The 22,646-nt window shown below is 27.2% G+C and overlaps 2 protein-coding genes and 1 long non-coding RNA gene across 4 annotated transcripts in view; 2 read left to right on the forward strand and 1 right to left on the reverse strand.

Annotated features, from left to right (window-relative positions):
- The first annotated feature begins 419 nt into the window (after positions 1 to 419).
- LOC107164536 (FYVE, RhoGEF and PH domain-containing protein 6-like) lies at positions 420 to 12,117 on the forward strand. The gene is made up of 12 exons (XM_089217800.1): positions 420 to 1,010; positions 4,957 to 5,023; positions 5,680 to 7,042; positions 7,114 to 7,251; positions 7,344 to 7,510; positions 7,604 to 7,742; positions 7,806 to 7,907; positions 7,977 to 8,076; positions 8,156 to 8,310; positions 8,432 to 8,617; positions 9,826 to 9,929; positions 11,733 to 12,117. The coding sequence occupies exons 1-12, from the start codon at positions 998 to 1,000 to the stop codon at positions 11,770 to 11,772; spliced, it is 2,574 nt and encodes an 857-aa protein (XP_089073926.1). The 5' UTR covers positions 420 to 997; the 3' UTR covers positions 11,773 to 12,117.
- A 1,117-nt stretch (positions 12,118 to 13,234) lies between these two features.
- Positions 13,235 to 18,496, reverse strand: LOC149063064 (uncharacterized). Its single transcript, XR_016189874.1, has 3 exons — positions 18,167 to 18,496; positions 16,008 to 16,125; positions 13,235 to 13,555 (listed from the first exon to the last, which is right to left on the reverse strand). It is a non-coding gene; the product is annotated as an uncharacterized LOC149063064 (long non-coding RNA).
- A 66-nt stretch (positions 18,497 to 18,562) lies between these two features.
- The window catches only part of LOC149063065 (putative phosphorylase b kinase regulatory subunit beta), a 36,247-nt gene continuing 32,163 nt past the window's right edge, over positions 18,563 to 22,646 (forward strand). For both annotated transcript variants that reach the window (XM_089217798.1, XM_089217799.1), the window contains exon 1: positions 18,563 to 18,938. In XM_089217798.1, the coding sequence (XP_089073924.1) occupies positions 18,830 to 18,938 (109 nt within the window). In that variant the 5' untranslated portion in view covers positions 18,563 to 18,829. The remainder of the gene's footprint in view (positions 18,939 to 22,646) is intronic.

Genomic DNA, 22,646 nt, shown 5'->3' on the forward strand with positions numbered 1-22,646 from the left:
TACCTACGAAAAATTGTACAATGTACATTGCTTTGTAAGCAATTTTCTTTTCAATTCTGCGACGATTTTTTTGGTTTTACAATGATTGATTTTTATTAAATTGATTTCATTTTTGGGCCTTTCAATACATTTTGAAATAGTTGAAGTAGTACCAAATACTCATAGATTTTTCTAGGAGGTGTGAAGTTTGGATTTGAGGAGAAACTTAAAAATATCTCCGATTTTCTCAATTTAAAAAACATTCCTGCAAAACCAGGGTCACGAAAAATGCAACAGCTTGTCCACCATCTATGCAAGTACTTTAAATTAACAGTGATGGGATTGGATAGGCAAATTCAATGAAATTTAGAACCTTGTCGACAGTCGTTTTCAACATAGCTTACCGTACTCTAATCAATAGTATTTTTTGGTCTCACTCTCAATGTTCGGCAGGCAGCCGAGTTTTTAATAATTTATTAATTTATTACAGACGAGGCACATCTGTCTAGCTGCGAGCTCGACGCGTCCGCACGCGCACGACTTCGCATTATTTATCAGTTATTATCAGGTTCTCTGACCAGTTTACGCAGCGGATATCGCGTTCGTCGTATTATACTATTATGGTTATTATTATTGTTATAAATTACTCGCATTATTCGGTGGTTTGCTAATTTATTCGCTTCAATTCGCTTTCGGTTTTCGTCTTGGCCCTCGCCCGTCTGCTCCACATGACCATTACCGTCGACGTCGTTTTGTATTATCATTAGTCTCGGGCTTGTCACGTAGTCATCGCGTGAGTACACTGCCATCCATCGACTTGAGCCCTAATCCTCTATATTATGGTTCACTCTGTCGCTTAGCGACGGTCAGTCGTCATACACCGATGCGGACCTGGGAGTAGCCCCGATATCTGCAGCCCGTCGATGACTGCCAGACCCGTTTGAGCGGAGAGTCGACGGTTTCTGGCCGTACATATCTGACATGTTGGTTTTGCAGTGCCAATCTTAAATGAGAAATCATGAACACACCAGGTAACCAAAGTTCTTCACTGCAGTTACTAACATTATCATTGTTACCTCTGTATATTCAAGTGCAACGCGTGGAACCAAATTAACTTGTCGAATCTGTTTGTTTATAATTCCTTGTAGGTCAGAACTTTGGTTAGAACCAATGGTTTTATTATATTTGCTAGCTATTTACTTATTAGTTATTTCCTATTCCGACCAAATACGCTAGATGTAGTAATTATTGTCTGTTTGTAATCAGCATCTACCTAATGCTAATATTGTATTTTTAATCAAATAGACAAAGAGTCAAATTATTATTTGGCTTTTCATAATGAGTTAGTTATACAACTAAACCGGGTCGATCTCATGTTGTACGAGAGGTTTTTTTAATGATTTTGGTTCTGATTTAATAGAATTTTGAAAAAAAACATATTTATTTATTTTTAATAAGTAATAATATTTTTAGAGAAATTTCATAACTTTTAAACATAAATAATAAAAAAATCATTTTATTTTTCAAGAAGGTATCTTTAACTATCCATTTGCAAGATATTTAGATAAATAGTCAATATAATTATAGGTTTGTACCTAAATAAGGTTGACCTAATTTTAATTTTAATTAATTATAGATATCTAATATAATAATAATAATAATACTTATATATAATATTATCATTATTACCTTAGCCATTTAATGAAGAATCGAAATTTAGTGCATTATAAGAAATGTAACTGTGATGAAAATGATTTAAAATTTTAATTAATTACAATTATAATAATAAATTACAGTGATAATACTGATTTTAATAATAATTGTACCTATGTTAAAATCAAAATAATGAAATATGTTCGCCTCATAATAAAAAAAAAAAACAGTTTGTAGGCATTTATCCCAAAAATATTTTTTTTTAATTTATCATTACATTACTGACTGATGTGTGTATAAAGTTAATTTAAAAAAAAATATATGTATATATTTAGTTCTTCGGTACAAATTAATTTTATATCAATTATTTCAATTCAAAGCGGAATTCAAAGTATTAAGAGGAGTAATACCCGCATGTGTTATCTCCATCTTATAATTGGGTATCATATACGTAGAAAAAACCGAGGAAAATACTGTTTCACGCGGAAAAGAACCGGGAAGTCTATTGTTATAACTATGAAACTAAATGTTCATCATGAAAGAAGGAAAATTTTAACCATGTCACTGCGTTTTTATTTTTTTGATTAGACCAATATATCAAAAGTTATTGATGTTTGGAAAACTTAAAAATATTATATTTTTAAAAGTTTTATAACTTTTTTCTTATTAATGAGCAAATATCTAACAAATAAAAACGCTACAACACAGAAAATATTATCATCTATTTTGAGTTAACTTTTGGTGTTTCTATTAGGATTACAGACTGAATGGTTCTATCCCGCGCTAAACAGTTTTTGCTATGTTACGCACTTATAAGGTGGAGACAACACATGTGGGTTGGGTATCATGTCCTCTTAATGCATTTACTAAACTTTAGAGGACTATACTTAATAAATTAGTAAACCAAAATTGATGACTTGACTAACAAAATTTTCAGAAAAAAAAGTTTTCCCATATTACATGTTGTTAAGTACCATTTGAAAAATAAAATCGATCTTGGTATTAGTTCAACTAAATTTAAAAAAATTTTAAATTGTTACAAAAAAGTTGTCTGTTAAAGTAAAGAAACATGTATTTTTTTTTGTTTATTTGAAATTCCATAATTGTTATAAACACCTGCATACAATTACATAAGTAATACCCGGTATAACATGATACATACTTTATAAGTCTTTTTAATTTGTTTATTTTTGTAACTGAAGAAAATAACTATATATTAAAGCTAATTAGGTTAAACCAATTAATAATTGTTGAATAAGTACTTAAAGAATATTTTTGTGTATATAAAAAAATTAGCTACCTACTACTTCTAGTGCTACTGCCTACTATAAACTCACTTTTTTGGTTACTAGTGTTAAAATGTATTGTTTTACAAGACGTTCCTCTTTTTAATCTATTTATTGCTCTTTTAGTATAGCTAATTAGAATAAATTTATATAAGTGATGAAATTTAACAATAGAGTCATGAGTGGTACCATATTTTAAGTTTGATTTTACTAATAAATAATAATTGTAAACTATCATATTTCTCACTATAAAAATAAAGATCAAACTGCCTCGTAGAGGGTGTTATAGCACCTTCTAGATTTGCCCCTGTTAGTAGGCACATTTTTTAATATTTTTAAAATAGTTAGACTTAGTTTTCTATATTGGATGCAAAAATTGTGAGAACAATATTTCTTTCATTAGAAAAAAATATAATTTTCAAAACTCATCTTAATCATCAAACACCACACTATCATGTAGACTGTAATTTAAACTGTTTCGTGTTAATAATCTAGAAATACTCAATCTCGTACTCAATTATATTGTTGTATAAATATAAACATCTTATATTTTAACCAATGCACATTCTTAATACTAGGTTAAAGAAAATAGCAATGTAAATTCCCCTGTTTGTATCAAATTATTTGGCATAATGACGTCCTCATTTAATATTGGTATTAATTTACTGTGTAATAAAAACATAAATATTTTATGCGTTTCCGACATTAACTAAATTTAATATTTTTACTAAAAATATATGTGTCAAATAATAGGTAGATATTTAATTTAATATAAAACATGAACATATTGTTTCTTTCAAAAAAATTGTATAACTGTGTTTAGAATTTACCTTATTGTCATAATGTTAAAACTCTTTTAACCATCGGCATGCGCAGGTAATTTCAGGGTATGCAGAACAAATGTTGGTCTGTGATACACATTTTTAATTTCATTAAAATATCAATTGTGTGTTTATTAGACTAATAGTGTCTTGATTGAATCTTTCATAAATTCAACTATTCATTATACCAAGCATAGGATAAAATGGTTGAACTCTTAATTCTTCCTTTAACGACTATGCCTGTAACTGTCAATTTATATTGTCCATACAAGCTTACATATTTTGCTTTGTGGCTAATGATAATGGGATATCAAAATTTTCACATATAGAAGTACCTACAAATTTCAAACATAGTTTAAAACAGGCATGCCAAACATTGCCGCATGTGGCCCTCAGCTACCAATATTAATGAACAAAAACATGTAATAATATAATGAAATATCACAACTATCTTAGATTCTTAGAAAATGGTTTATTTGGCTTACATTATTATACTGCCCTATCTTCAGATAAACTAATTGAATGAGAACTTTTTTTTAATTTGTATATGTGGCTTGCATAGTAAGATTTTCACTATATTTGGCCCACTTGACACTTTGAGTTTGACATGCTTGATTTAAAATATATTTTGCACACCCCCTGTATATGCCCCTATGCCTATGCATCCAACCTAAAACTATTTTACATAGAGGATGGGTCGGAAAATATTTTGTAAATACAATCCTTAATGCATTTAAATATTTCTTAAATAAAGTTCTTCATATTATTGTTACATATCTATTTATAATGAATTATAATTATAAATCAATTATTATAATGGTAATAGTGTAACATACTAGAATCTGCATAGAAGTACCTATAATCGAGAGTATAATTTATCTTAATCATTAGCATTTAATCTTAATACTACCCATTCAATTAAGTTTATCATTAAGATAAATTGTTATACTAAAATAGCTTGCCTATATTTAGCTAATATTTTATTAGATAAATACTAATGACGAATGAGACCTTTAAACTATAAATTAAGTCTTATTTTTTATAATTGCTAGCACAGAATTTAATATGGAGAATCAATAAATATAAATTCCTAAAACGCTTTTATTTATTTATTTCAATTAGGTATCATTTAGGTACCTATTTGGTATAAACACTAATTGATATTAACCAATTTTTGTTTAACATATATTTTTTGAAACATTTTTATTTTTGTTTAGAAAAAATGAAGCCACTTCCACTACCAAAACCAAATTCTAGTGACTGCAGTTGCAATGAATCACAAAAGTATGTTTTAATAATTTATTAACTGATAAACATTATTATATCAACAATTGGTGTTTAATTCAGCCCAATTGGAAAACGCCTGGGCAAAGTTAACAATTAGATACAATAAACTTACCTATTACTTTACTGTTGATATTTTTCAAACTATTATTTTCAGTAGGATTTTATCTACATTAAGTAGAACTTTTGTAAAATATATTAAGTAAATCTTATGTATCATTTTTTATTCTTCTTCATAAAAATAACTTTCAGCATTTCAAGGATAGAATTAATAAATTATTTATAATTTAATTAAAGTAATTCATTATTTTTTTATTATTATTATATTTTATACTAATGATTGAGTTTTATTATTCCAATATTTAAGTTTTTGTTTTAAATATAAATTTATATGTATAATATTATTATGTATTACAATTAAAATCCTTTTATTTTATATTTTCACAAATAATCTTATTAAGATAAGTTATTATTTTATGGTAGCTTTAGTTTAGTAAAGTTTATAAAATAACTACCTACTAAAGAATATTGGACAGCAAAATATATACTTTTATTCCAGATAAATTAATATTCAAAATTTTTTAAGTTAAGACCGGTTAAGACTTTTTAAACTAATCTAATGTAAGTTATGTATTATTATTTTTTTTTTTTTTAAGGATATGCCCGAAACATATAATGGTTACCCAAAATGACAAAGATAATGTGTCAGTTTTAAAATGTAATTTACATTCTACAGCTACAAGGTATACGGTCAAACCTCCACTGCTTCCAAAACCAAATAACATTGCATTGAAAACTAGTCCTTATAAAGTCAAGCATCAATTTCCTAGTGTCAAGAATATTGAAAAACTTCAAACAACTTCAAATCTAACTGTTAATCAATCTGTAAGTTGTGAGCCTAACAAAAATGACGAAGAAATAAAAAATGACAGTGATGTCAATTCAAATGTTTCCCAATTAGAAGTTCCTCATAATGTAAATAGTATTTTAGAAAATAACATAATTGATAATGAAAATAATAACAGTATTAACAACAAATGTACTGACGATGACTTAGACTTTGATTATCAAAATGACAGTTTGCTGAGTGAATATGTGGTATTTCATGGTGAATTAGATATGTCAATTAATAATTTAGATGATATTATGAATACCACAATTGATGATGAAAAGTTGTCCATTGCTAGTGATTCTACAGACCAATCATTTTCTGTTAGGAAAAAGATTGTCAATTGGTTTGGGTCATTTGGTAAAGGGAAAATATTAAAACAAAAGAAGCGTAGTTCTTTTTATGAAAGTCATAATGATGATAGAAACATTGAAAAAGAAGATAATGATACAGATTCTCACTCATCACTTGATGACAAGCCAAATGAAAAACTAGAACTTGATGAAACGTTGTCTATTGACAACATTGAAACTGAAGAGATACCTACCAAAGCAAAATCCCTAAGAACCGTTGAAGAACTTATATCAACTGAAAAAATATTCATTGATGTTTTAAATCTATTATGCAAAACATTTGTTACGTTTGTTGAACAAACTGGAGTAGATGTTAAACTGATACCATCTACTGATTTATCAAAAATAATCAGTCCTCTTCCCCAATTACTAAGTCTAAATGAAGACTTGTTACAAGACATGGAGAATCGTTTGAAAAACTGGAATGAAAATCCTAAAATTGCAGATGTCATAGTAAAGAAAGGACCTTTTCTTAAACTCTACTCAACTTACATACAAAACTTTGAAAGTCAATGTAATTTGTTGGACGAATACTGTCAAAAATATCCTCGATTTCAAAAGTGTGTAAAAGACTTTGAGGCTTCGGACGTGTGCAAAAAACTTACCATTAAGCACTACATGTTAACACCAATTCAGCGAATTACCAAGTACAGACTCTTACTAGAAAACTATTTAAAAAACCAAGATGAAGGGTCTATTGATTACCAAGATACAATAATAGCATTAGGCATTGTGTGCGATGTTGCCAATCATGCCAATGAAAGTATGAAACATGGGGTGCGTTTTTGTATTTTTTGTATTATCTTAATAGAATTTTTTAATTTAATATTTTGTAAATAAAATTTCAGGATTGTGTGAGTAAACTTTTGCAATTACAATCACAATTAGGAAGTTACATTATAATTAAACCAGGCAGAGAACTTATTAAAGAAGGTGAACTGTATAAGTTGTCCAGAAAAGATATGCAACTTCGGTATTTTATTTTGGTATGATAATTACTTATAAATACTTAATATAATCCCAACATATTATTTGATTCATTTTTTTTAAAATACGTATTTAATATACATTATTTCAGCTCAATGATTGCTTGTTATACACATCATATTATGGTACAGTTTCTGGGTTGAAAATTAACTATGAGCTTCCACTTAGTGGTATGAAAGTATTTCTTCCCATTACTGATAATTGTCTCAATGAATTTAGTATAATAACAATAACTCGAAGCTTCACTCTCAGAGCCAAGTTAGTTGATTTTGTGTTTGATACTTACACTTTTCTTGTAGAACGTTATTTTATACAATTATAATACATTGTATTATAAATTATGTGTTACAGGTCTGCTGTAGAGCTTAAAGAATGGGTCAACGTCTTAGAGAAAGCAATTAGAGAACACACTAACAAACAGCTTTCATTTCTAAACATGAAATTCGTTTCAAAAAACGTTGGATGTGAACCACTTCAATTGGGATATGAGGCATTTATTAATTATTTGTCTTTTTCCTTGATTGTGTGTAATTTTTAATTTTTATCTAATTAGGCACCGATATGGATTCAAGATTGTCGCGTGACTATGTGCCAATCATGTGCTACAGAATTTACCGTCACATTCAGGAGACACCACTGTAGAGCATGCGGAAAAGTATGTGTAGATTGTTCTGAATGATTTAAATAAACTGTTTCTATTGATATTAACATTAATATTGAGTAGGTAGTTTGTAGTAGCTGTTCAGAAAACAAAGCACCACTTCGTTATATGAAGTTTCAGTCTGCAAGAGTGTGTGACGATTGTTATGATTATTTGCTCAAAGGTATGTTGAATGATTTATTAGACCATTGGTAACTTTTTTTGTTAAAACGGTTTAATTGTTGGATAAAATTTATTTGTAGAGTTTGAAGACAAAATATTAGAAATGCGTCAATCGTCGAGTAATAGTGATTTTGAAATTCTTAAAATGGTGGATACTGTAAAAAACTCTTTTAAGAAGTCTGGTGTATGGAGCTCAAAAAAACTTGTTAAGTATGTTCCACAGCGGTTAAAAGAGGTAATTATTATTTTAATCAATTCATTATTCATAATCATTTTAATCAATTCAATATGATAAAATGATGTAATTAACTTATAAACAAAAAATTTTATATATTAATAGATATAATTATATACAGGTAATGGCCAACGATTCTGGCTCACAAATGAGTGGTTGGTTGTATCGGCGGGAAAAACGCAAATCGTGGAAAAGATTTTGGTTTGTTCTAAAGGAACAAGTTTTGTATATGTACAAAGCTTCTGAAGACGTTGTTGCATTGAACACCATACCTGTTCTTGGATATAGTGTTCAAACATTCCCAGAAGTAAGCGCATTATAGTAGATTTATATTAACAGTATACATTTACACTATTAATCAAAAAATATAATAATATAATCAATAATTTACTTGTTTTGATTAATTTATACCTTTATGCCTATACATTTTATAGCACTTAATGAATTCAAGAATTAATAATAATGTATTTCTGCATACTAAGAATTGCTAGAAAGTTAAAATTTATTAGCATTGAGTCACCAAAATGTAGACATTAAAAATTTAACGATATAATAAATTAAACGTATTTATTAAACTGGCAATAGATCTCTAGGTTATACAAAACTTTTGGTAACAATTAGAAATACATAACCACCAAAATTATGTGTCATGAAAAGCATTTAACTTTGAATATAGTTATCACTAGAGCCCGGAATTATATTCTTTAAAAATAGCCAAGATAAGATGCTAATATTCTCTTAAAAATTTGAAAATATTCTTCCAATATTCTTTAAAAATAATAATAAAATATGCCAAAAATATGCTTTTTGCTTGGAGCTAGCTATTTTTGTGTAGTAATTCCATTTTTTGTCGGGCATTGTTATCTTAGATAAGTCACATATCTTATATACTACAGTGGATTGCAGCACATTACTACGTAGGGTATAACAATCGTATATACGATGGACGATGGTATATAAATATATGGTATATTTTCAATATCATATCATTATCACTATTATCGGACATAATATAATTTATATTATTTACGTGACTGCAACCAAAAATATCGAACATCTATATACAAATTAATCGATATATTCTCTAATATTCTTTATTATACGGAATATTCTTTTATCTTGAAATATTCTAAAATATGCAAAAAAAACTTTTGCCATTATTACACCTGTTTCATGATTCGTAAAGATTTCGAACCCCCGTCTGACTGCATAGACTCATAAAAAATATGAAAAAGAATATAATTCCGGGCTCTAGTTATCACCTACCCTCTAGTTGATTCAGCTGTAGTTCTTACACCATCTTATAGAAAATAATTAAAAAATTACATATTGTGTGAATGTATTGTATAATATACTTATGAACTCATAGCCCAGTAACCCAAACTTCTGTGTTCATATATTTTAACATGTGTGTTTGTTTGTAAATTGTTTCATAATTTATTACTTGTTTATTATTTACAGGCCTATTTATTTTTATATTATAATGCTAAAAAAATAACCTAATATACTTTACAGGGTACAAACTATGAAGAATTCGATTCAAGTTGTGTTTTTCAATTGGCTCACGCTGGACAAAACCCTTTAATATTTTGCTCTGATACCGAACAGTTGGCTAAAAGGTATGCCTAGAGTAAATGTGTGTAAATTCAACTTTTTGTGATGTTATATAATGACCTATAGGCTATAGGTGTTCTAAGTTAGTTAAATTTTTATTTATGTTTATATCTAATGATATATACAAAATTATGAATGGGTCTTTGCAGAAAAGAATTTTTTGAATCGGTACATAAAATTACCTATTTAGGCTTCTTTTCTGCAATCATTTTCATTATAATATAGTGAATGAATTTCCATCTAACAAAATGTTTTGTTTAACAAATTTCTCTATACTAAAATTTTTTTTTGTTAAACCGAAGTTTTACTATGTTATTTATTTTATTTAACAAACCCATAATTATATTGACTATTAGAGTATTATTTCTTATTACCTTAATTTAAAGTAAAATAATTTAACTCATAAAATGTATTAATTGTGCAATTCATTGTAAAAATAATTAAACATTATTTTTCATCATTAACAGGTATTATTTAAAGTAAAATAGCTTAATATAATGATATGATCATCATTTAATATGGTAATATAATAAGAAAATCCTTACTAAACACTAGGTACAAGTGATATTTTAAATATCCATTTATCTGATAAAATTCTCAGAGTATAAAAAAAAATTAATTTCTTAATATTATTGTTAAACAATTACTTGTTTTACAAATTGTGCTTTGATATAATTTAAAATCATGATCATACTATACATATGTAATTAAACCATTTTCCTTTGAATTTACTAAAAAATAATAGGTACTCCTATTTAGTATATAAAGATGTTAAGATTCCTCACTTATTTTATTATTTGTTTGAATTACACTATACAGAACCTTGTAGTACCTTAAATTGTTGGTAATTGAACACAAATTATAAAACTATTGTATATTGTCACAAATTTTTAAAAGGCTAAATAATTTTAGAAAATATTTTATAAGCCACTATATCCGATAATAATTTTAGAGTGTCTAAATTTAATATTTAAGTCATGCTATCTATTCTAGTATGTTTAATGACTAGAAATTATTTCAATTCAAAATAATTTTCTGATAATATTTAACTTTTTTTTATTTATATATAAAATGCTTTTATTACAATTTTGTACCACTTTATTATAAAACAAACTCATCAAGTCATATCACTCCTAATTTTCCATAATATACAACAAAATATTACATTATATTATAATTAAAATAATGTCTTCAATTATCATATTTTGTTAATTCTAAAAAAATGGCCAATATGTAATATGTTTAGGGAATTTTATAAATAGATCCAAAAAATTATTTTCTGCGAAGATCCATTTTTATAAAATGCCCCTAAATCATAAGGTTAGGCGGCAGTTGACATTACGTTTAATTTGTAATATTTTACAATATTATTTATTGTATTAATATAACTTCTTATAATAAGGATGTTAATTTAATACATTCAATAGCTATAAGATATCTATGATGAACTGAATAAAATAATTTTCGATAAATGATGTATTATAAATAGGAAACAGTGCTGAAAAAAAGGTTTTTTAAGATATTATACATTTTATATAATCATAATAAATAAAAGCATTGAAATATATAAAACTATTAAAAATTACTAAATTCTAACATTTATTGACCATCACTATAACCAATTCATCATTTTATGTGTTTGCTCTATTTAATTATCAAATAAGATTTTTATTTATGTATAGCCCAAAGGTGTGGATAAAATTGTCCCATATAAGGTTAGGTTAGGTTTTATAACAAGATTATACATTATAATAAAGTATACCTTTTAAATTTGAAAATATTATATTAACAAAAGATTTTGTTTACAGATGGATCAACACTCTTAATGAAGCCACAAAATTAAAATGAGATCTCTTTCAGTATTTATGTATTTATCACGGATTCACCTCAGAGATCACAATTACTTTTGAATATGCATACTACATCTTAGTTATTAGACTAGTGCCTCAATATATAATATTTTTATGGTGCTATTTTATTATTTAAAACTGTTAAGGTATATTACTAAATATAATTGAAATTGTTTTATTTATTTTTATTTATTAAATTTATAAACATACATAATAGTATTAATTATCAGTGCCTTGATTTTATGTATAATGTGAGTATATTGTGTGTTATGTGTGTTTTTCTTTTATTTAAATCATTGAATTATTTATTAGTCAAAACAAAAATGTATATGCAATACAAAAACTGTTTAAAATTTATAATAATATATATATAGTATTGTTGTCTACTATTATATTTATATTTATATAAATGGTTATTATTTGTTATATTTTTGCACTTTATTTAAAAAAAAAAATTGTTTTTTAGTCATTAAATTATATTTTATTGTAAATCATTTTAATCTACTGTATTTATTTTTATAATTATCCAATTGTATTTGTCACAAAAACATATATACATATTTTACAATTTTGCCATACACAAAATTTCACCTATAAACATTGTGTTATTGACATAGAAAAATAAATTATAAATACATAGAACTACAACTGAAATATTTGACATAACGAATGGTAAACTTGACATTTATATTATATGGTTAATATTAGGTTAGGTTAGGTTTTTTTTTTTATGTAGTTATTTTTCTTGTATTAAATATCGTTCATCAATTTTTAACTCTAAAATTAGATAAATTTTATTTATATTTGGAAACTTAATTTTATAAATATATTTATCATTTACATCAGTCATCAACACCAAAATTAATTTTAAAATCATATAAATTATCAAAGTTATAATAAGAATAATTCAGAAAATATACATTAATAATTGAATCTGAACAAAAAGAACTATTCATTACTTATTATTTATTTATAGTTTTTATATGATTTGATATTTTTTTTTTAGAAAACTTTTAACGAACTTTCACATTATCTTTAGATTTAATTTTTTGATTATAAAAGATTACGTCATGAATCAACACCACTCGGTTAAAATATTATTAATAATTGAATAAAAGAATCTTCAAATGAAATACCTAATTAATAATGGATTATTTTATATACAATATTTTATTTTTGATTGCAAGCTTAAAAATATTTTAAATAAACAATTAATTTTTTATTAATTTTAAAATTATAGAAAAAGTTTACTTTTTTTTAATACATTAATGAAGTCATTAAGTCATTACTCGTTACACATTCACATTAGGCGCCTAATAGTATTTAATGTTTACTGCCTGTCGTTTTTTAGAAATCTGAAATAGAGGGGTATATGTTTTTAAGAAGAAATACAATTATGATATTAATTCATAATTAATCATAGATAATATGATTTTAAAACAATATTAACCATTCGCATTTTAATTATATGGGTTATACCGGTTATAGGGTGTATAATATATGTTTATAATATTCCAATATTATATCCATATCTCGAAATTAAAATATAATAAAAAGACCTTGATATGCCCTAGAGTCTAGGGCCTAGACAATAATATTTCCTTTAATTTTTATAATTGGTCAATTCACTCTAAATTTTAAACTAACGAAAATAAACGTGATCTGCTGAGCGTAAAATTTGCTATACTACGCACTTGTACGACGGAGACAACAACACATGCGGGTGTGGCGTCCCTTAATAATGCTGTGTGTATAGGATTGCTTTTCCAAATTCATGATACCTAAATAAAATTAAAAAAACTGAGTTTTGAATAAAAATAAAAATAATAGAAGAATATAACTAGTACGTCAACCAAATATGAAAAATCTCAACATTTTAAATCTGCAGTAATTTGCAAGAAAAATAGGAAATCGCTAGAAAATATTGATTGCCTACATAAAACACCTTCATAATTAAATGTTGCAATACAATGAAATACATAATGACGTTATATTTAAATATATTATTTACATTATAATAACGTGTTCAATTTTTAATATATGGTGTATGATAAAATTTAAATGAAAAAAAAACAAAATCACCTAATGATAATTAACTGATAATTTAAATTGTACCTATTCATGTTATCGAAATAATAAAAAGTGGATTTGGTTTAGTATTGAGAAGGTAATACTTATTAGTTCCTTAAGTTTACTGTAAGCTGTAAAAATTATTTGATTTTTCTTTGTTTTTTTGTTTATAAAATATATTAAAAATGCATTGAATTTGCCTATACTAGCCCCTTCTATTCTATCTATTATATAGATCCATATAGTTTGGCAGGTTTGGCTACGTATATATGTAAAATATAAATCTATTAATGATCACTAATATTAATGAAGTAGTGATCAAACCACAGAGTAATATTATAATATTATAATATTACTCTATGGATCAAACCTAGGGTAAAATGTTATTATATTGACTGAACTTGTCATTCAATATTGTACAATTCATTTTTCATAAGACTCCAAATGATAATGTGTTTATATAATTATATTCGTATTTATTGTTATTATAAACTTTCTTTTACACTCTATGTTATTTTGTTTACCTAAAGTAATTTATTTTTGCAACAGTTTTACAAAAATAATTAAATATATTATAACTATATTCGGATTACTTCTTACTGATAATTATAAATATTTTTTGTTTATCCTACAATGTGTGTTATTGCGCCTTCGGTAATACAACGCTGTGGATACCTACGTATTGCCATCGAAATGATAAAACATGTTCTAAAATGCAACATATTTTCAAGCGATAGTGTTCTGAAATTCAGCGCATCGAATGCGTTGTTGCATCGAAACATCGTAGTTTCCATCATAACTAAAAGTTAAAACCCGATTTGTCTGATGGATATGCGCTTAAAATCAATAAATACTATATATATAATATATATAATTATTTTGATATTATTATCATTATTATTTTAATTGTTTGGAAAAATGGCGGGCAATTTAAATTCGGCCAATCAGGATAGCCCGGTTGTGAAACAATGTATAGAATGGTAATATGCTGCCGGCATCACATAGCACGACGGCATAATGATCATTAGTCATTACATAGTGTATTACAGCATTACACAATACACACGTCACACACAGCACTCACGATGGATATTGCCTAAATCCATTTCCTTGAAAATGGTTCGCTTTCAACAGCTTTAATTTTTAATTTTTATCAAATATTATATAAAACAAGCAAAAAAATTATAAATTACTCTTCTCTGGCTACTGCATTCTTTCAATCTTAATCGTTTTCTTATACTTAATTTGATATTCATTACGATAATTTATCATTGGTGTTCCATTATCCGTTAGATTTTTGAACAGATAATATTCTTACCAAAAAGTTTAATGATAGATCAATTTACTCTAATATCAAGATTAACAGCACCGCACTCTATTGAAAATTTGAAACTAATAAACGAAAATTTGTCACGTCGGACGTGTGTAAGACAGAGACAACAAATGCATGGTAGCGTTCTCTTAGTATTAAATCGTGTAATTCTAGTATGACTTTAAAATTTTAATTAAAGATAATAGTATCGACATTTGAAAATGTAGGGCGATTGTCGAAAGGCTTATAAACAAGCACATGACGAATTCAAAGTGATTTCAGAATATTATATTTTATCACTTTTATCACCTATATATTCTACCCCCGTATATAAACTATTATGTAATAGACACTAGATAATTATGAATTCAGGAGGGGGACATTCAGGGGACCTGGAGGAAATTTGTCCTCTCTAGCACCGTAGTTGCGCTCTTTGTTTTAGCCTGTGTTTTCCACTGTAGAACAGTAGATGTCTGTAATATTGATGTACATTTATTTATTTATTTTTTATTCCCCCCTCTCCCCGAAAAAAACTTAAAATAATCACTAGATACGTCACTATTCTTATGGCGATTAATCTTAGATCGGCAAGATTATTACCGAGGGCATCTCATAGGCTTTTTATTATAGGTATTTTAATTTTAAACTGAGTTATGACTATTTTAAAATTGTAAATTATTTTTATATCTAAAAATAATCTTAACTCGGTTTAAAATTAAAATAAAAAGCCTATGAGATGCCCTCGGTTATAATCTTGCCTTTAATTTTTATAATAGGTCAATTCACTCTAAATTTTAAATTTACGGAGATAAACGTGATCTGCTGAGCGTAAAATTTGTTATGCTACGTACTTGTACGACGGAGACAACACATGCGGGTGTGGCGTCCTCTTAAGATGGATGATGAAATGAATAGTAAGATAATAAAAAAATATGAAATGACGAAGTTTTAATTTAGGACTATCATCACCTGCAAAAAAATGTAGTTAAATATAATTTTTTGGTATATTATACATTTATACCTTTAACTTAGCACTTAAATATTATCACTAATTGTATTATTTAAAAGGAGAGTTGAGTACGGAATTTTTTTGTTTTAAATCTTTTAGTTTAAAAATTAAATTGAGGTAGAACAATAAGCGAAGAGTTTTGAACAAATCTTTACTTTCCTTTCGTAGAACTTGCTATCCAGAAATATCTTGTGTGATTCAACTTAACAAATACTGAATATTAATCAGGAGAGGTATATTTAAATAATATTTTAACGTGTTGTAAATTACATTTGCATTGTGTTATTATTCGTTAATTGTTATTTTTAAAAGAACACAAATATAAAAATGTACAATAAGAATTGAAATTGATTGTCATTTAATAAGCGTCTGAGCCCCGTTTTGTGTGCGTAATATGATGGGTGTATATATAGATGATGGTACGAGATGTCTCCTTTGTTCATGAATCATGATCAAACCGTATATATTGTAGCATTACTCATCCATCATACATGTGTATGTGCGTGTTGTGTGTGAGACATTATTATATAATAATGAATTATTTACTAGGTATGATAGTTGGTGTACTCGTATATTATTAATTAATATATTGATAATTTTTATGTATAGAGCTGATGATAGTGTACTGTAATATATTATTCAATTAATTTTCTTATATCTTAATGCAATTTAATAAATAATGATGCGTCATAATACGTAGGTATATAATTACACAATAATTTTGATCACTTAATCTTTTTTAGATAGATCATGACACGTTGTAACCATATAGGTAGGTTCGATTTCAAAATTAAAGTTCACAAAAAAGCCGTACAGGGAAATTATTGAGATATCTTTTTTTGTACATCTAGGACATTCTAGGTAGGTACTTACACGTATGATTATATGAAATATAGTTCTGATTTCTGAGATGCTTTCAAGTATAATACATAATATATAATAATATATAGGTATTACACATAGTATTACTAATATAGTATACACATAGTATGTACTATACATATATATCTTCTTTGTACTCTTTTAATATTTTACAATGGACATTAATTTATTAATTATTTACAATTTAAATTTTGAATTACTTTTCAGGACTTAAGATTTGGTAATAATAGCCAAGTCACAGTCAGTACAATGTTCAATAGTAGGTATAGTTATATATGCAGATATTCATAATTCCCAAATTTAAACTATTTATCTTGATGCCCGAATTTAGTATTGAATATTGATGGATTAACTTGTCTAATATTATATTGTTGAGTTTTTAATTTTTTGGAAGCTATAGTATTTCTAAAGGAAATTTCTAAAGTCTAAAACTAAAATTCATATTAGTATGCTACATGTCTACATTAATACTAAATATGTTTGTAATAAATTAGAGAGAATAAATACAAAATTATTTAAAATTGTAGTGTCTAACTAATCTTAATTATAGCCGGAAGTTCCAACTTGGAGCTAGCCGCTAGCCAATCAGGAATATGTTCGGTTTAGTTTAAGCGTTTTTCATGAATAATTGAGTTGAGTAGGTAATGATGAAGGAGCATATTTTTTTCCGGAATTATTATGTTTAACGGCATATACAGTACATAGGCGTGCTCAGGCCTCTTTTTCAGGGTATGCAAAAGACTGCCACTGGCGTGCCCTAAAAGTTATTTTAAGAATGTAAAATTCTAATAATTTATACACTTACACAATACACAAATGTTGAAAAGACTTACTGTTTAATTAAAAAAATATTGTAACATATAGTATGACAAAATATAAAAAGTATGTATTACACAAATACTTGATAGTTAATAAAATAATAATTAATAACTAGATATTTCAATTTACTAATAGCACCCGGCCATAGGTATACGTCAGACGGAAGTTAGCATAACAATCACCCTATTATGATTTTAATACGTGAATCAAACGTTGTCACTGCCGTTAGTCTGATATCATTTCTATCATTTTTTTTAAATAATTTTTTATCATTATAAATATTTTAATATAGGTACGTACTAATTATTTTTCTTGTGCATAAAAGGTTTTTTTCTTGTGTCGATTTTCAAAGAGCTTCAGGGTATGCAGCTGCATACCCTGCATACCCCCTGCGCACGCCTATGATACAGTACAGTGTACACTATATATCACATCGAATCTCATTTTAAACTGGCCGTCCGTTCGTCCGCTGATTCCGCTGTGTATTTTGGGAACGTGCCGTATACCACTACAGCGCGCGCGTTCGCACAAGCACACAATATGCTACGTTGCACGAAAATAGTAATAGTAATAATAATAAATAATAATAAACATTTTGTACGTTTGTGCGTAAAACCGACGTAGTACGAAGCACACACGCCGTTGTGCCGTACGTTAACTACGTTCAGTAACAGCTGACCCGTCGTCGGCATCGCGCGCACATCTTGCTCTGATTCTCACTTTCGAGCTAGTTCGACGTTTCCAACGACGATTAGAACATATTATTATTATTATATCCGTTTATGTTGTTTCAGCGATAACAATGTTACTTTAGTATATCTCAATAACATCAGTAATAGTGTTGCGGTTAGTCATAATACGTATTATCTCGTACAATATAGTGTTCGACGACGTTCAGTCGCGGTGAGTCGTGTGCTGGCTGTGCGTCATTTGCTGTAGATAACTGCGCGGCCGGTGCTCGCGATGATGAGCGCTAAAAATACGAGTTTCGTCGACACCGACGTCGAGTTGCACCTGAAGATATCCAATTACGAGGAGACCGTCAAACACTTGGACATCTACTACGGCATTGGTAAGATGAACCCCCTCCCCTTCCGCTTACCCACCGTCGCGAGCCCACTGACGATTTGTTATGCAATAAGTCAAATGTTAATATCGAATCACATTTATTATGATATGGCTTATGCTTAATACTCGTATGTATTGATACATCATATTGTATTCATATATTATAAATGCTGTGGGCAGAACATTTCTGTTTTGGTAAACTGTTTAGGCACTTAATTTTGTTGTGCCAGAACTACGTATTACACTTATCACCTATTATACCTTATGACCCCCTCGTCCATAAACAGTTATTGGCTTATTGCACACAATATGATTTTATTTCATTTGTTAGTAGGCACCTACAATTCTGTAAGAAAATTCGGTACCTACTTAAACATTTCAGTAGGTATTTTTACATATTATTAATAATATTATAATAACGTTTAACATCATTGTATAAACAAAACAATTTATTTTTTATTCAAATAAAATACTAATAAAACTATTATAGGTAGGTACTATTATATTTTTTATCAAACACACAATTTAATATAAAAAATACATAGGTAGGTAACTGATCACCATACATGATTGGGATAGCTGAAAACAAATTCGATTATCTATAACGAAGAAAATAAACAAATTTAAATAATTTAAGGTAATTAATGAAATGACAAGTTTATAACTGTGTAGGCCTGTAGGAAAATATAATTATATTTCTTATCTTAATCTTTGATCATATATACTTACCTAGCTAATATAATTAAATTACCATAATGAATAGTTGTGATTTGTGATGTTACTGGCTTAACACTATCCATGCGCTCATGCGTTTGTTGTCCCGTCTTACAAAGTTACAAACGTATTTCTAAATAACAAACTTTAGTTCATTAGTTGTATATTTGGTAATTAGAATGGCATACTTATAATGTCTAGAATCAAATTAATTTTATTTTTTTTGAATTCAAAACGAAATTCATCAATATGAAAATTCAATATTCGCAGTTCTGTACACCTCATAATTTATTCACCAGGACGTAACCTATCGCATTTGTCATGGTAGTTATTGGAATTACATGTTTCCGTATTGATGATATGATAATCATTACTAGGGTTCGGGACTTCTTGCACTTAAAATTATCGAAATATGCAGTAAAAATCGTCAAAATATGCAGCTAATTTTTTATTTTGTTTTTAAAAAAACACATAAAGTATATTATTATTTATTAATTACTATTATAAAAATTAAAAATAAAAATCTTAAAATTAGGTACCTAGGTAAAAATATTTTTTATACGCGCGGATTAGGTACTTATCTGTATCGTCTTCATGACATCAGAACTAATGTAAGAGTGATGATATGACCAACGAACGAACACGTACTGCTTTTCATTTCATTGTAGTATTGTACAATTCAGAGGTATTCAAACTGTGCGTCGCGGCTCTCAGGGGCGCGTGAGAGTTTGAAAAGGGAGGCGCATCAAAGCACCGAAAACCAACATCATACCTAGGTCTTGTATAATTATTATAAATATTATTTGCAATCATTATGGATATGAAAACGTCACACCTTACGATTCGACTATTTAAAGTTTTATTTCTAATACTAAATTCACTGTTATTATCATCACCCATTTAACATGTTTCCCAAATTGTATCTGTGTGTTGTTTCAATTTTTTCATAATAATTTTGGAGCCGTAAAAATATTCTGAACACCCAAAAGAGCTGCGTGCTGGAAATGTTTGAATACCTCTGGTACTATTCATACTCGGCTAATATAACTAATAATTACTTGGGAGAGTTTGAATTTATATTTGTTTTATGATAAATCTGTAGGAGTATAGGATTCATTAAGTTTTACCACAACTATACAATAATTGTCGATAAAAAGGTTGATTATTAAGCGATAAAGAGATTATCATCGTAAACAAACGTACGTGTTAGATATGATAGACTACGACCACCCAATTATGATTTTTCCCAACAATCTTACGTTTATAAAAATATATAAATTTGAAATATGCCCAAATATAGGTACCAAAAATTGCTCAAATATGCGATTTTCTTAAAATATGACGAGATAGCGAAAATATGCAAATTCAAACTTAGTATTTAATTTCGTCATTTCATAAAATAAATTTATAACTGACTTAATAAAAGACTAGGACCACTACAAAAAAAACATGCAAATGCAAGAAGTCCCGAACCATAATCATGTTAAGATTGGACGAGTACTTTATGTCTACAATACTTGGAATTTTGTCAGTTTGCATTTAATATTCACTATACTTATTACCTATTGGGTATTGGCTATTGGCTATATTCATATTATCTAAAGTTTATTATAAACACTAGTTTGGCTTCATCGACTTCTAAGCTCGGAGCCTCATAATATTACGTATAAGTATAGACAGAATACGTATTTATAGCACTATTACTATTTAGTATTTACTCATAACTCACTGCTTTGATATGATACCTATATAGGCTATAATTATACCGCGGATACAAAATAATAACCATTGAGCCCTAGTTATGATGTTTGCTTTCGTATACACGCTTATTGTATAATATTATTATGTTCTTATGACCTAAGTATAATAATATTGCAGTTGATAACTAATTATTTATATAACTGAATATACCTAACACACGTGCGTTGTGTACCTTAATCACTCTCTCGTACCTATTTATTTATTATTACATAATAAATGGAAATATATTATTTGATTCGTACACCCAAAATAATAAACTCAATAATGAGTAATACCTATATGAGATATACGTCATTTCATCGCAGTAATTTTGTCGCACGTCAATTGGACGCATACGACATTTCGTCGCGTGTAACATCAACGCATGCTACATTAATTGGTCATGCGTCATTTTATCGCATATATTTATATAGATATATATTCTAAATAATAATAATGGTTTTACATATTATCAGTCATTTTAGTTTATTATATATATTTTATTTATAAAATGTAAAATTAAATTCAATCAAAATAATAATAATAATAATAATCTAAATAAAATATTTTAAATTCATAAAAATCAAAAAGCGGGTTAGTGAGTATCGCTCTGCTGTACATGTCAGTCTAGGATAATATATTATATTTAAATATTGTCATATATATTCTATTTTGAAACAAATATTTTATTTTTCAATTAGGACGCATTTTGCATAAGGCATGGTTAATCAATTTTTCCAAAAACATTGCATGTAATTATCATAATTCATAATAACCTTATATTATCATAGATATACATATACTTGGTTTGAGGATAAATCGTTATCATTACGCGATTTCATAAGAATTTAAAACTCAAACGCTCAAAATATTTTTCCTATAATGACGCTTCAAATTTTCTCTATAGCTATTTGAAGCAAAACTTATGGAAAACTTAGTGTTGAATTTTATAACCTTAGATATAAATACAAACAATATTAATATTATATTGAACTACAAAATAATTCGCAAATATTCATGCGGTTTTGACGAATTTTTGTCAATATTTGAAATTCAAATACTAATAAAACTTTAATTTGAATTTCCAGTGGACATTTTTTTTGTGATAAAGATTGACAAATTTGTAAGGAATCTTGTATTACATTTTAAAATCTTAGATTTAAAAAGAAATTTTTTTATGAATTTCTAGCTTAAAACAATTTGCGAATTTTTGTGATGTTTACGTATTTTGTCAAAATCCAAAATTTGAATGCTTATA

Source organism: Diuraphis noxia, unplaced genomic scaffold, assembly GCF_037042655.1.
Source record: "Diuraphis noxia isolate RWA-SAM2 unplaced genomic scaffold, SU_Dnox_SAM2 contig0001, whole genome shotgun sequence".
NCBI classification, from domain to species: Eukaryota; Metazoa; Arthropoda; class Insecta; order Hemiptera; family Aphididae; genus Diuraphis; species Diuraphis noxia.